The following is a 15,182-nucleotide window of genomic DNA, read 5'->3' on the forward strand; positions in this document are numbered from 1 at the left end:
TAAGGCTTCGGACAAACAATTAGCCTGTCTGAAAGAGCAAGGCTTTGTAAATGCTGTGAGTACCAAATGCAAGAACCACATACCTTCCTTCACATTTCTTTGATGCATGGAAGTTGTTTCCTGCACTTGGGTGATTTTTGCCCTCACTTGCTGTGCTGAGTTGTTAGTCATAAAAGGAGCAAGTATTTTTAAAAGTCTATTTCCATTTTAGCAAGTTCCATTTTCATTTAAAAAACGGCCTTTTTTGAATGCTAATTTCAGTAGAATAGAAATCTCAGCTTCATAGAAATTGATTTGCTTTTATTGTGAGGAGTAAGATATGCCCAGCATTAAAACAGAGTCCTCTTCAACTTTTACACGGGGCTTTGCTCATGTTATCTAGTTCTGACTAAGCTTACTTCAGATGAGTCGACGAAGGTTTGTATTGCCACTTTTCCATTCTGTTTATGGCTGCTTCACAACACGAGAGTTGCAGGAAGGACTCCCTCCTGATAAGAGAGCTTGCTGTCAAGATCAGAGTCACTAAGCAAAGCTCAACTGTTTMTGATTTCTTGATGATCTCTACTACACTCAGAAATCATGGTACATGGTAGCACAGTTACAAATATGCCATAAAATTAAGTATAGCTCGCAATCGTGTGATGCTAAAATTACAGTATGATTCAATATGAATATTTCTTGCCTACTATTGTGGATTAATTTTGTGATTTTTTTTTTTGTTTGCTTTTGCTTTTTCCCCTAGCCCTGCTGCCACAGCAGTGATATCGTTGGCATTTGGACGCTATATTTTGGAGCCTTTCTTTATGCARTGTGAGATCCCAGAGCTTGCAATTAAGCTTATTACAGCCGTTGGTATCTGTAAGTATCCAATWTTTAGGTTTCAGGGAAGAGTAAAGATGATGCAAACTAGAGAGTACATAATGACATGCTGAGCAGGTAGTCATTTGACGTGGATCATTAGAGAAGGACTGTGCCTCCAGTGCCAAGGGCATCAGCACGACGCCTTGCCTCAATCGGTGTGTTTGTGAGCACACACGGTTGTGAAAAAATAACAGAGCTCCTTAATGGCAGGAAAATCTATTGCCAAGCCTCATTCCGTTGCCACTTGAATTAATGGCTGGACTCTCATTAGTTTGGTGGAAGCAATTTCGGTCCCTAAAGACACAGCGAGCTGGTGCCAGAGATATGGGGAGCGATTACTTGGTTCGAAGGGCTTTGTGGTGCTTCTGTTTCAAGAGGCAGCTGCGTGCCAAGTGCAATCTTGAGGAGTGATGTCTTTCCTTTGGCCGGCCCACAGGCAACGTGGAATCATCTTCCCAGGTGCCACCCTGGCCCACAGAGCAACGCGGGCTCACGGGAGTGCTGGCAGCGCGGCACGCAGAAACTAGCTGGCTGGGCCTTCCAGGGGACGTGCACATGTGTTACCACTCGTTTGCCCTATTTTATTTTTCTTTTTTTCCTGTTATTTTTCCTCYTTTTTCCTATTTTTTGTTAATGGGCCATTTTGGGATGTAGAGAAGGGATAACTGCCAGCGGAAGCCTCTTTGTAGACAAGGAGCCTGGTGGTGTAYGCAGGCTGGGGTGCTAGACTGAGCAAAAGCAGAAGACAACCTGGGCGTGAGGTCCATGCTGGGGCGATGCGCGTAGGGCAAAGTGATCAAAGGCACGTGGAGAGCACTTTAATTTTGCACCGTAATAGGTTCAGATGACTTTCTTTGGGGTAGAAAGTTCAGTTGACGTTGATATTTCCAAGCTCCTGATTGCTCTCTGCCTTTTCCTGATGATGTTCTCTAGATGGGAATTCACTTCTACCAGGAGCGTTAAAAAAAACCACGTGTGACCACATTTCTTTCTGACTTAATTATGCACAAACTACAGGTTTCACAGGAATAATTGAATTAAGGGCTCAAGTTTTGAGGTCAATGACTGTTTTATAGCTACATCTGTCTAAAATATTTTAGCAGAAGATAGGGGCGAAACAGATGTTGGGTAATTTCAAGGTCAATGAAACAGAAGGAATGTGGAGGACTCCATTACAGGCTTTTGTTAAGGGCATGYGATTCAAGCACAAATACGTGAACGATTTAAAATAGGCTTTTATTACTTTTGATTTAATTGAAAAAATGTGTGTGCTAAGCCAGGATTTTGYGAAGTAATTAAACAATTGCAGGGGGAGTGGAGGGAGGTTATGCCGAGATAATTGTGCCCTGAAGGGAGGCAGGATTTCACAGCAGACTGTTCCTATGGTGATCGTGGGCTTGTGCAGGGCAGGTAGGATGAGCCTCTGCTTCACAGAAACCAGAGATTCCCACCGAAAGTTTGTAATCCTGGACGGGATGGGGCTGAGGAAAACCGTGATGTGCGAGAGGAGGGTTTACTTTTACCCTTTGCAGTGCGCTTTGCAGCAGAGTTTAATTTGTTGTAGTTTCTGATCATATGCTACACTTAGGCTCGGGGATTGGAAAGTGTGTGACTGTTATTCCTGTCTTGGCAGAATGAGTTATGGTGCTAGCAAGCAATTATGATGAGTTTTTGTAATGTGAATATGAGCAGAGTGATAGGCAAGACCAAGGTCTGGGGGGGCTGAACAGGCATATTGGAACCCTACAGATCTTATAATCCAATTTAATGGTGCCACAGRCAGTATTTGCTTTCATTGAAAAAAAAATTAAGCTAATCATGAAGTCAGCTGACAGGCCTTTTGTCTTTTCCATTCCTCATCCCTTCTTCTATCCCCGGTGCCTGATGACAGAGTGCTCACTGCATATCTGTTATCTTTATTGCTGCGTGGGGAGGAAGGCGGCGAGACGCAGCGTTAAGCGCTGTCCTTGATGGAGACTTTGTTCTGCAGTTTTACCTTGTCATTTCTGATCACACGAGAAAGGCCTGGAATGGATCTTGAAAAGTCTCCAGGCTATCCCCTGCCCCCAAACACCATCAGCTTATCTAAACAATTTCTGGCAGATGTTTGTCTAAACTGGTCTAAACCTCCGGTGAGGGAATTTCTACTATCTCTGAGTATCATATCCCATTTTTTTCCTCTCCTTGTCTCAAAAAAGGTTTTCTCTTCTTTTTTTTTTTTTCCCCTTCTTTTTATTTTTCTTTTTATTTATTCTTTTTAACTCCTAAGCCTCCTCTTCTGTAATTTAAGCCTTTGCACCATATCTTACCCCCCAGTGAATGGGAGGAACAGTCCTTCCTTTCCTCTATACAGTCCCTTCAGCAAACCAGGTTTACAAAGGGGGCAGCAAGGCTGAGCCAGGTGCAATAGTGCCCAGCAACTCTGTGCCCAGCCAAGGGTGGCCTTAGTGATCCTGCGAGGATGGCCGTGCCTCACCAAGGGCTGCAGACGATGGGATGTGGCAGGTAYGGACGCTCCTCCACTAACTGCAGCCCATATGGCACCTCAGTGCCCTCGTCCTCCGTGCTGCGAAGGTGACGTCCATCAGAGCCGAAACGGGGAACTTCTGGGGAAGGGGACCTGTAAGGAAGTCTTGTTATTGGTTTATTGCTTTTTAGGAGCAAAGCATGTGCTGGGGACAGAATTCACCTTCTGTTGACACCTGCCCTGAGCAATTTTGAACAAGTAAATTTTCTCTCCTGGGGGACTGCAGTTCTTTCCTCTGGGTGACACAGGTGATTAGGTGTTTTTTGGAAGCAACAAGTCCAAACGTGTTGATATCCTGGGGCACATGGTGGAAAAGGTGCCTGTGGACTCGTCTCTGGAAATCCCCTGCCCTCCTAGTCTCTGCACTGCCATGGGATTCTGCTTTTTTCAAGCTTAGAAGTGACTTGAATATCCTCTCTATTTTTCAAGTCATCTCTGTAAGGGGAAAAAGGTAACAAATAGTGCATATACTTATCTCAGTCTGTTGTCAGTCTGCTGTAAAGCTTTTCTAAACTCAGTTAATTTAACAAAATCTCAGAGAAGAGTAGATGTTTCAAGGATACTCCCTTCTTATAATTTCTGTGAAAGTAGTGGCCAGGGAGAGGAGAGGAACCTGTGCCCTGGGAAGACCTCCAAAAGAAAATGCATATAGAGAACAGACCTTCTAAATACCTGTTTGTGGGAATTGCCTCAGCTGGAGGTTTGTCTCCTTGGACACAGTGGCCCTGTGGAGCAAAGCAGGCTTTCTCTCTTTCAACGTGTGGCTTTCTCTGCTCTGCTGCTGAAGGCAGATGTTCCTTCAGCAGGAACACTTAGGAGTTTGTTTATCTTTTTAAATAAAATCTGATAGACTCCTTCATAATTTCTTCAAATAAAGAAGTGTGGTGATAGGCTGTGCAGAAGGAGTCTATATTCAATTATTGCTTTATTTCTATCCTCTAACCCTACCTCCTAATGATAAGCGTAAATAAATTACCAGCAGTGAGGGATAAATTATACCCTGTAAAGATGTTGAGTGTTTTATTGATATATAACCTGAATAGATATGCAATCTTAACTGAGCCAGTTCTAATCTTTTCACTTGCTGTTCATATCAGGAGGACAGGTTTCAGGTATCCAAAGTGGAGAGGCTTGGAGCAGGTTGCCAATTCAGACCTGTTTTTAAGATTTTAAACTATTCATGCATATTTGGGCACTTGTCAGCCCAATAATGTAAATTTTCCATTGTGTTGGAGCTCTGCTACAAAAACACCTCCAACTGTCAGTTATACAGAGCCAATGGTATGCTTGAAAAGTGAGTTCAGCTGTACAGATCTATCAATATTTGCTGGCAAATATTCTGGAAAGTTTTGCTGGCATTAATTGGTTGTATGTGTGAGTCTATAGTTAGTTCCCTTTTTCTTTTTTCCCCGGCATGGCAGATGCTGTGGACGTTGAACTCTCCTACTGACAGGTTTCAGGCAAGCAGTTAAATTAAGATATCTCTTGGCTGTGGGAATAGCAAAAGCTGCTCTGATGGGTGGTTTTGTGCCTCCTGCGACTTCATTTTAATTGATGCATTAAAATCCCCAAATGGGGATATTTTTGCTTAGTGTGGGCTCTTCCTGCTTACGAGTGCCATGGCCATAAAACTCTGATGAGTTAGTGGAGGGTAGCTCCTTTTGCAGCTCCCCGCTGTGGCAGTGGTGCACTTTCCTGAAAGTAGGGCAGGATGAAATGCTGCTGCCGCTTCCCCCATTGGATTTCATTACCCTTTTACRGCTGTGACTATGGAAAGGAGAAGATGATTGTGAAAAACAATGTGATCAGTGCTACCGTTGGGTTTGATGGTTCATGAATGCTGTTTTGTTCTCCCTCCATGCTTTCCTGGATTAGTGTTTTAGGTGGATATGTAGTTTGAGCTAATTGTCTGCGCTCCCTGTAAAGTTGGTGGAGAAAGAGCAAAAAGCGAGAGAATTCCTGAAGGCAACTCATCTCATCCTAGGTAGGCTTGTGAAAGAGGTGCTATTAGTCATCCTCTGGAGGCACATAGCTCCTCACTGAGGGAGGAAGGAGWCTAGGTGCCTAACTTTGAGTTGGCAAATACAGAAAAGATGAGTCCCGCTTTGACTGTCCTTTTGTCTGGAGGAGTTGCTGCTTTCTTCTGATCTTCACTGTGATTCCGCATCAAAGTCTCTGCAATGAGTTTCTTGAAGTATCTCCATAAGAAGCTATTCATAGAAGAGTTGTTGAATAATGACCCTCGGCCCAGGACACAATGTCATCYTGAAAGCTGACACGATTGCTTTATCTCAACTTTCTCCATGACTTCTTCACAATTGCCTTTAGCTGGTTAGTAAAACAACCAGCATGCTGCTGGTACATGATGTGATTATAACCCCCACTTATATCCCTTSTGCACATGCAACTTCAGATGCATGACTAAATGTTATAAAATTGTAAATACTTATAGTCAGTTAAGCTCAGTCTAATCAAATTAAATGGAAATGAAAAAAAAAAAGCAAGAAAAAGCAAATTCAGACTCAAAATCTCAGATCTTTTGAGAACTTCTCAGCTCTGCAACCTGAGCGAGCTGGAGCATGTAGCTGTGCCAAGAGCTCTTGCAGAGCACCATTGAACCTAAGGACACCAAGCACTGGGTACTGGGTCTCCTGTCTCCCTGATGAAATCAGGATTCTTGTAGTACCCATTTCCCACCAGAAAGCCTCAGAATGGCACCGTTTTGCTGACTTGGACTCACAGCCAGGGGARGAGAATGTTTAATTCATGCAGATATCATCCTGCATTTCGTTCTTTAAAGCAAATGTGGCTAACACGTAGRTATGTGGCTGGCCTGTAAGGAGCCTGCATGGGCTCAAACAAGTGCTCAGTCTTTTGCTCCCGGTCTCAAGAGTGTATCAGACAGGTAAGTGGAGCATTACAAAAACTGGAGGAGGGCTCTCCTGGAGGTGAGGCTGCTCATGTAACCTGTCCTGACCTAACAGGACCACTGCTGCAGGGAACTGGCCCTCTGAAGGGGCTGGATGTCCAACTGCAGGTATTTTCCTATACATAAAATGTCCCTATATGTAAAGCTTTCCAGAAAAAATGAAATAAGCTGGTGCTTGCACTCAATTCCTTTCATAAGTGCAGCAGTGTTGTGGAAATAGATATTTTAAATATATTCTGCTTAAGTTGTAAAGCATGTGTGCACATTTCCTACCTTTTTGCCCTATAATCAAGCCCTAGTTAAGAGGGAAAGCCTCAATCAACACTACTATTCACCAGCAACCTGGAGGAAGCTTTCAGCGCTTACCCTGACGTAACTTCGTTTATGTAACGTTGGGACAATAGAGCAGTGAATCAGACTCCTGGGATTTTCTGCTCCCTGCCAAGTATATATACATATACAAGGAAGTAATGAAGCAAAAAATAAGTATTTGGATCTTGAGTGATACTTTGCAGAAGCCCATGTGTGGGTTTTTTTTTTTTTGACTCAGAAAAGTTATGAAATATGGTGAAGTACAGAAATAGGAAAGCCTTTTGATATTTAAAATCCATTTTGGTGGAAAAAAAAGTCAAATTCAGTGATGTTGCATGGTTGTGTAGATTTTGTTTTTTTAAAGTACGGGAACCCTGCTTTCCCAAATAAAAATTCCATGAATTACTGGAAATACTGGAAATCACTTTTTTAAAATTTCAACTTAATTAAAATATCTAGAAATACATTGGAATGGATTTTTTTTCTCATTTTCTTGCAGTTTTTCTCATTTTCTCTTAAGCCAACACTAATTTGGTTGCAGCAAAGCTAGCTAATACAAAGCAGCYTCCAGGCTCTGGTGGGACACACTGACATGTGATTTTATGCGTCCCGTCATGGATGAGATGGCCGATTTTACAGACAAACAAATGCTCCTGAGAGAGTTTTGAAGTAAGGAGGGATTCTGATGAAAAGCTAATTAATTAGTTCCGTGCTGTGGCAGGAGAGGAAAGATCAATGAACAGGCTTGTGTTGCCACATCTACCTTCCTGCGTAGCAAAGGGGAAAATGCCTTGTTTTTCATCTAATGAAATGGCTCACATTTTCCATTCATTAAGTAAATAGCTGAACTTATTTATTCTATTTTGTCAACGTGATCACTTAGATAAACGAGAGTAAGTGGCACTGAAATTATAAGACCTGTTGTTTTCCTGTCAGTCAACGCTGTAGTAAAGGCCAGAAAATGCCCTGTCTGACCCAGGAAGATGCATGAGTGGAGGCAGCAGGATGTAAAAACACTTCTTATGTCACTTCATGTTGTTGAGGCACAGACCTAGGCTTGTTTTCCAGCAGCAAAACAAGTCTCTGCTCCTATAGCAATTCCCAGTGTGGATGGGAACATTCCTGGGATGGAGGTCTCCTGTCTTCTGKGTGATGGTCTTAGCAGAGGAGAAAGCCAAGGAAGGAGCAGGTGTAAATGAGGTAGTGAGTGACAAATTTATGTGGGACCTAAGTGGGGGTGAGAAAGTTTAATGGGATCATTAATTGTTATTGTTTCCTGAAAATGCAAATCTCTCGTGGAACCAGCACCAAGAGAGAAATCTGTTGTGACAGGGGTCGTCCAGGGTTTTTTTTCATCCAAAGCAGGGTTCTGTCAAGCCATCACCAACCAAGAGTTAGAAATGCTGAGTCAATGAAGCTTTAATGTGGTGCAGAAGGAGCCGTGTTGAGAATGAGGAGATGGATGGGTCAGAAAGGGGCTCAGCTCATGCATTTCACAGGGAGCCTGGGAGAAAGGAGGAGAGTGGCAGCTGGAGGAGGTTTTCAGGCATAGGTTTGCATTTCTCTAATGCATCAGAACTCCCTGTTTGTGCAGCTCTCTGTTGGCAAATAGTTTTGTGGTGATCTCAGTGGCATGAATGTTTTTTCTCTGATTATTCTCTTTTCCCTTGCAGCGACGGTGATGGTCCTGAATAGCACAAGTGTGAGCTGGAGTGCCCGCATTCAGATTTTCCTTACCTTTTGCAAGCTTGTAGCAATTCTGATAATTATAGTCCCTGGAGTTATCCAGCTAATTAAAGGTATGAAATGAAAAGTAAATGCCTTTAAAGTGCTTTTATCTTCACCCTCCTTCAGTCTTTCCCTGCCTGCCTCTGCCAAATACTGCTTATAGCAGCAGAATCTCTTAATTAGTCTCTGCTTGCTTAGCTGAAGCTCTGCGCTGTCATGTAACCGATTAGCAGTGGAACTGCACTGGGAAGAACTGGTGTTTCCCTCAAGCATGCCAATGAGACTGCTCATCAGGCTGCMTCTTCAAATGAGCTTTGGGATTGCTCTTCTGTGGGTATTTGACGGGACCTCTGTGGAAGGGGCAGACTCAGCTGTGGTGACCAAGGGTTTTTGCAGCAGTGGTCCAGCCAAAACGAGTTGTCCAGCCAGAATGCAGCTCCTGTAGCCACAGCATCACAGTGTCCTGGTCCGCATCTGTGGCTTGGCAGATCAAGATCAGGGAGTGTTTGAAATGGTGTCTAGCGAGGAGGCATCGTAGTCAGACAGGTATTGCTTTTACAGCCTTCCTGGGTGAAACTATGGGACACTTGTGTGCTTCATTTCGTCCAAGTGAGAGACTAGAACATCTTGCTAAAGGCAGAGGTTTGCGGCTCACCAAGACCYGGAAAGGAGAAGAGTTCAGGAGGCCAGGGTTGCTCTACAAGCCTTGCCAATGTTGCCACATGAGCAAGCCTACTGGACAGACCCCTCTGCCCTCCTCAGGTGTGCTCTGCATGGATGGGACTACGATGGCCTCTCCTTGGCTTTTGGGGGCTCACCTGGCTGGAGCAAGGCTGGCAGGAAAGGGCCTTTTGCTGGTGCATCCTCACCTCTCTGGAGAAGCTCCTCTGAAGCAGCTGTGGCAGTGGAGATTGTGAGATGGAGATGAGCCCCAACTCATTCACCTTGCAGCAATGGCACATAATAACTGCWTAAAGCAGAGGAGCCATTCAGCACAGCAGGCCAGGAAGGGGAACAGGTTTTAATGAAGTGGTGGCAGATTTTATCTAAGAAAACTTACACAATGGCCTTTCGGTCCCCGGGGAGATGCTTTTCTTGTGCTCCTCAAAGCCTCCGACYGGCGTCCGCAGCAGAGCACTCGCGCTCTGCGCTGAGCTCAGAGCTTCCTGGGGACACAGGCAGCTCTCTGTGGCTGGCAATAGTCTCTGAAAGAGAAGTTTCTCTATGGAGAGCTCTGCTGATTCACTATTTCTGTGGTTTTTTTTTTTTTTTAAAAAAAACTTTTTCTGGCTTTTGCAATGCCTGTTCCCTCATCTCCTCTTATGTTCAGGGTTTCTCTGCTTTCCCATCTGTCCCTCGTCTTTCTGGACCTTTGGAGCAGCCCAGACCTGGGTTTGTCWGGGTCCTGCTGCCTGTAGAAGTGCAGACCACCTGGTAGAAGAATAATGGAATAACATGACTCAGGTTGCAAAGACACACAGTTAAAATTTGTAACCTGGGTTTGTGGTGCCCAGCAATTTCTCCTCAGTGGAGCCTGTTACAATATTAAGCGAACTATTCTTAACCAGGCTTTATGGAAACTCTTTGTTGCTTTGTTTGGCTGTGAAAATATATGTGCTAGGAAGAAAACTTGGTGTTTTTTTCAGACACTGCGTGTGTACTGGTGGGCTGATAACTTGTTTTGTCGATACCTTACCCCATTGCTAAACGTACATTCAAAGCAATTTTGAATTTTAGACTTGAGGTATTATATTTGGGGAAAAATCACTTATTCCTGCATCCTTCCTTGTGTCTTCCAGTTATTTCCAAGATGTTAATGTCAAATGATTGCATTTCTAGATAAATGGCTCTTTTTTAGTATACTGCAAGACATGTTGATGAATATTATGTCAGGGAGAATTACTAAAAGCTAAGAAAATTACTGGTASAAAGGGTTTAGATCCTGGTTTTGCTTACTTGAAAGATGTTACCCTTAAGTGAAATGCAAGCAATGTTCCTTCTGGTTAAAATGTTACCAGACAAGTGAAGGAGACAACGGTGCAGTAACAGTGTCATCAAGCCCAGGATGCTTTGGAAAAATGTAATCAGTCAAACGCTGCTTTTACGTGACGAGGAGCACCACGAAAGCAGCTTTTTACAATTGCTGACAGGATCTGGCTACAAGGGTTGGGCTGGAAATTAAGGTCAAGGGTATTACTTGGTCAGTGACCTGCTTGGGTGATTAAATGTTCCATGGTGTGATATATTTATTTGTTTGACCAAAGAGCTCGTTTTCCAATCTTGTTTCTGTTGGTGTTGCAGGAGAAACACAGCACTTTAAAAACGCCTTTGCGGGGAACGATGCCAGTGTTATGGGATTGCCACTTGCTTTCTATTCAGGAATGTATGCTTACTCAGGCTGGTAAGTTGCTCAAACCTATAAGTGCTTGTTCTGAAACAAACACTCATATGTTTGCCTCTAAAAGAGGCATTTATTTTTGTTAAAAAAAATAGTGAGTAGCGTATTCTACATCTTACGATGAACCACATCATGTGATGTGGTGAGAGGAGATCTTGCCACTTTTCCGTATGCTGGCTAGTTATTCAATGAGCAGCTCTGATAAGGAAGGAGAAATCCTTTGCAATAAACAATATGCAAACACTCCTTGTCTTGTAAAATAAAATAAACAGAAGAAAGGCATATTTCAGTTCTTAAGATTAGAAATAAAGCTCCCAAGAAAGGAATGGTCTTGAATTCTCATATTGTCATTAGTTTTTTTCCTTTTTTTTTTTTTTTTTAAATCAAAGAATAAACATGATAATAAAGCTTTGCTTTTGTTGAACAAGCCAGTAATTACAGGGAAAACAAATCTATGAGCTGCAAAAGAGTTATAGAGCTCCATGGTACCTGGGTGGACTTCAGCCTCCGCTCTGTAGAAGTGGTATTTAAAGAGCAAGAAGGGACATGTGGTAACTCCAGATAGACCACAAAACAAGGATAAAACCYGGATTCCGGCGACTTGACTTTTGCTCTTACAGATAGGGCCTCGCTTGATGAGAACTGTGGGTGGCTTGAATGGGAGTTATGCCCTGCTCGCAGTGAATAGGAGCTGATGAGAAACCCTTCAAGCAGCCTGCTCAGAGCTTGCTTTCGAGTCCCTTCCCTCTTTTCTGATCTCCCTTACAATTTATTCCGGCTTAGCTAGACCTGCGCCTTGCACAGCGCCGATGGGCTTTGCAGCACAAGGGTGGAGAAAGACCACAGTGCACAGGCTGCATTTATTTTGCGATAGCTTTGCTGGCCCGTCTCCTTTGTGGGTGGCAAWGTCCTTTACCTCGCACAAAAGGCGAGGGCTGAGCGATAAGGGCTTTATTTATTTAATTTTGGGGAGCACAATCGGCCGAGCATTGGGATTCTCTGCTGGTCTGTAGCTCCTTGGTGGCAGGAGCATTATAAACATGAGCACTGAAGCACTGAGGAGAACTTTTATATTAAATGGTGGTGGGGAAGCCCAGGAGAGTCTGGGGCCTTTATCTGGGATAGATATGTATAGAATAAAAGAGCTTTTGAAGCATTTTGAAGCTTCAAAGAAATGGAACTGATTACATGGACAGTTCCTACCTTGTGCCCTCCCTCTTCCCTACACAACCACTTCTCCTACATCCATGCGTTTTAGGATTCTTGCTTTTAAAATATTGCTCTTACTGTACATTTTTGTTAAGAGGAAAATTTTAGAGGCTCTTTAATATTATTCACTACTGAGGCGCAATCTGCGTACTGCARAATGTTACATCAGATATATTGCTGTTTTTCTGTTCTTTCTTTCCCATTTCTTTCCCCGTTCCAGCTAACATTCTAAACCCCTAAAATAAAAATCATCACTATTTTTCCTTAGCACCCTCTGACACCCCCCCCCGCCAAGGTCTTCATTTGCCACTTATAAAAGAAATTAGCAGCAAAAGATCTAATTTGGCTAGCGATTCTTCCAAGCTGCCTATTTGTCTTTGTCACCAGCCGGAATTGATTGCCTGGGAGCACAGAGGAGCAGACCATTAAGTGGAGTGTCAATACCCTTGCACTATCAGTTGCGGGGGGCTAAATCAATCCAATAAGCCGAGTGTGAAGGAGCGTAGCAAGCATTGCTGTTGCGTCCCGGGATGCTGGTAGGGTTTTATGCATGGCCTGTGGCACTGTTAGCATTTAATGATGTTGCTTTAAAATACAAAACAAAGGTAGTGGCGCCTCTATATGTCAGCTCATCTGGCAAAAAGCAAGTACTAGGTATATAAAACGGTGGGTGAAAAAGGATGAGTAGAGAGACTGCAAGGAAATAGGTCTTGTGTTAATGAAAGCTGTGAGGCAGGAGCACCAAATTAAAGAAGGATAATTCACTTGTGAATTCATTGTAAATATTTATTTAGAGACTGCTATTGTGCCCTGTGAAGAGTCCTCCAAGTGCACCTATGTGTCTGTGCCTTGCACATAGCTGAGGTGCAGCTGCAGCACAACCTGCTCGGGAGCCTGTGCAAGGGCGTGCAGGACTAGTATCCTGCGTTTGCAGTTCCATATGCACCACACTAATGTTAAAATCCTGGTTTTAAGACACTTTTTTTGAGGCTTCCTTTTTTTTCCTGTTGCTGAAAAGACCTTGCTGACTATCCTGACAAGGCTTTTTTGCTGATATAACCAAAAATGTAAAAAGCTACAGCCTTTAAGCTGTTGGTGTGTGTCTGTGTGCAGGCTTAGGTTAGCCCTAATTTGCGCAATGTAGCAGGGTAGAACATGGTGCCATTGCCCACAGGTCTTGCCTAGCTTGTTTGCCTTGCTGGTCCCTTCCAAGAACTAAGAAGCGAGCTTCCCTTCCCAAGTGTGAGCATGAGGGAACATTAAATCCCATGCTTTCCTTAAGCCAAAGGTGGGGCTGCAGAGAGCCTGCCGTAATTAACAGCGCAGCTTCACTTGAAAGCACCTTGATGATTCGTTGGGAAATAAATTCAGAATCTACATTTACCAGCCCATTGTCATGTGTTTTGTAATTCCTTTTTTTTTTTTTTTTTTTTTTCCTTTTCCTTTCTAGGTTTTACCTCAATTTTGTTACAGAAGAAGTGGAAAACCCTGAAAAGTATGTACCTTACGTTTTTCTTGACTTCTGAGAAATGGCTGTAAAACTTAAAATGCTCTAAGAGAAGTAGTGGTCTTCAGAAATTCTGCATGCTGGCCAAGTTGCTTGCTTTCTAGCAGATCTGATAGCTATTTGAATTGCAATCGCTTGAAGATTTGCTATTTTTGGCCTGTCRTGACCTTGTTATGTATTCTGCCTTTATGTGCACAGAAAGCAGAAAACTAAGTAGATCTCCAGGGCTCTGATTCTCCCCCTCAGGATACAAGTARCTATCAGTGACTCCTTTCAGTGGAAGTTACTGGTATCCTGTCAGGGAAATCTTGCCCAAGAAACTTATCTGTGCAATATTTGACAGTTTTGCTGTGTTTAAATATTAATCAAATACTTAGTTCTGCTTGTTTTAGATGTCTCAGGGTCACAAGATCTTCCATGCACACAGCACAGCATCCAGTCTAATTAAGCCTAACTGGGAATATGGGTGGGAGCCTGTTCTGAACCAGCGTTGAGCAGTCTAAAATCACCTGTCTGTAAAATGTGGAAAGGAAAGCTGGGCTGTTATGGGGAGTTTGATATGGCAGATCTATTTCAATAAATCTATTTCAAGATTTCAAATTCATTTTGGTATGTGCAATCATCAGTAAAGCAATGTTCGTCTTGTCTAAAAATTATAGTRAATATATCTTCTTGAGTCATACTTGTTTCTATGAAGAAATCACTTATGTGATAAAAATTACTGGACTGATATGAATTAGGTTTTTTTAAAAGACATTTGATTTGATTCTRAAGTATAAGTATATAAATTACTGTTTACATAGGCCCACAGGACTGTGTGCAATGAATTACAAGCTGCATAATGGAGACATATTTAAAAACATCATCATGAGCGTGGGGGAGCAGCTTTAAAGTTTTTAAGTGGTTTCTTTGGTCTGAGCAGACTGGCAGATTGAAATATCCCAGTGTCTCTGCAGGCTCCTCCATGTTAATGGGCTCTGCGACGCAGTGTGAACAATGGGATTTGGGTCTGGCAGGTGAAACCAGACAAATGCAGGGAGAAAATACAGCGTTAATATTTAACAAGGAGGTTGACTAACCACTGGGAAAAAGTGCAAGTGTCACTGTTGGGTTCTTTATTCTCAGTCTTGGGTTTGGGACAGAATATACCTCCCTGGATATTGGGCATTAATAAAACACAGATCGTTTGGCTTGGTGTGAGAGTAGSTGGCTAGTGCTCAGCAGTCTTGTGATGTGCAGGAAATCAGGCTGGAAGATCTAGTAATAAACAGAGGTTTAACCAATAAGCATCTGTGTGTTTTATACAACATCAGAGGAAAGGGATATTTTTTTAAAAAGCACCGGTTGTGGTGCTGAAAAATCATTTTCTGGCATTTCTAAGTTACCAAGCAGTGACCATCAGGGCCATATGATGTTTTGCAACCTGTAAATGCCTCCCACCCCGTGGGACATTGCATGGCTCCATCTGTGCAGCCCTCATCGAGCAGCTGATGGATGGTAACTGGTGTGTGGTCAGCCAGCAAGGATGCTGCAGAGCAGGGCGCAGGGGCCCAGGCCTTGATCGGAACTCGCCACCTCTATAAACTCTTTAAGCCCAAATGCTATTCTTTGCTTTCATTCTTGCCATATACCTTATGTTAAAGAACATGTAGAGCTCTGCAGAATAGGACTTTTTTTTTTTTTTTTTTTTTTTTTTTTTTTTTTTTTTTTT

The 15,182-nt window shown here is 43.0% G+C and overlaps 1 protein-coding gene across 2 annotated transcripts in view; it reads left to right on the forward strand.

Annotated features, from left to right (window-relative positions):
- SLC7A11 (solute carrier family 7 member 11) overlaps window positions 1–15,182 on the forward strand; it is a 54,539-nt gene that overhangs the window by 12,759 nt on the left and 26,598 nt on the right. For both annotated transcript variants that reach the window (XM_026042643.1, XM_026042642.1), the window contains 4 exons: window positions 743–858; window positions 8,303–8,428; window positions 10,659–10,758; window positions 13,415–13,459. In XM_026042643.1, the coding sequence (XP_025898428.1) occupies window positions 743–858; window positions 8,303–8,428; window positions 10,659–10,758; window positions 13,415–13,459 (387 nt within the window). The remainder of the gene's footprint in view (window positions 1–742; window positions 859–8,302; window positions 8,429–10,658; window positions 10,759–13,414; window positions 13,460–15,182) is intronic.

Source organism: Nothoprocta perdicaria, unplaced genomic scaffold, assembly GCF_003342845.1.
Source record: "Nothoprocta perdicaria isolate Ctin4 unplaced genomic scaffold, notPer1 scaffold_31, whole genome shotgun sequence".
Taxonomy (NCBI): domain Eukaryota; kingdom Metazoa; phylum Chordata; class Aves; order Tinamiformes; family Tinamidae; genus Nothoprocta; species Nothoprocta perdicaria.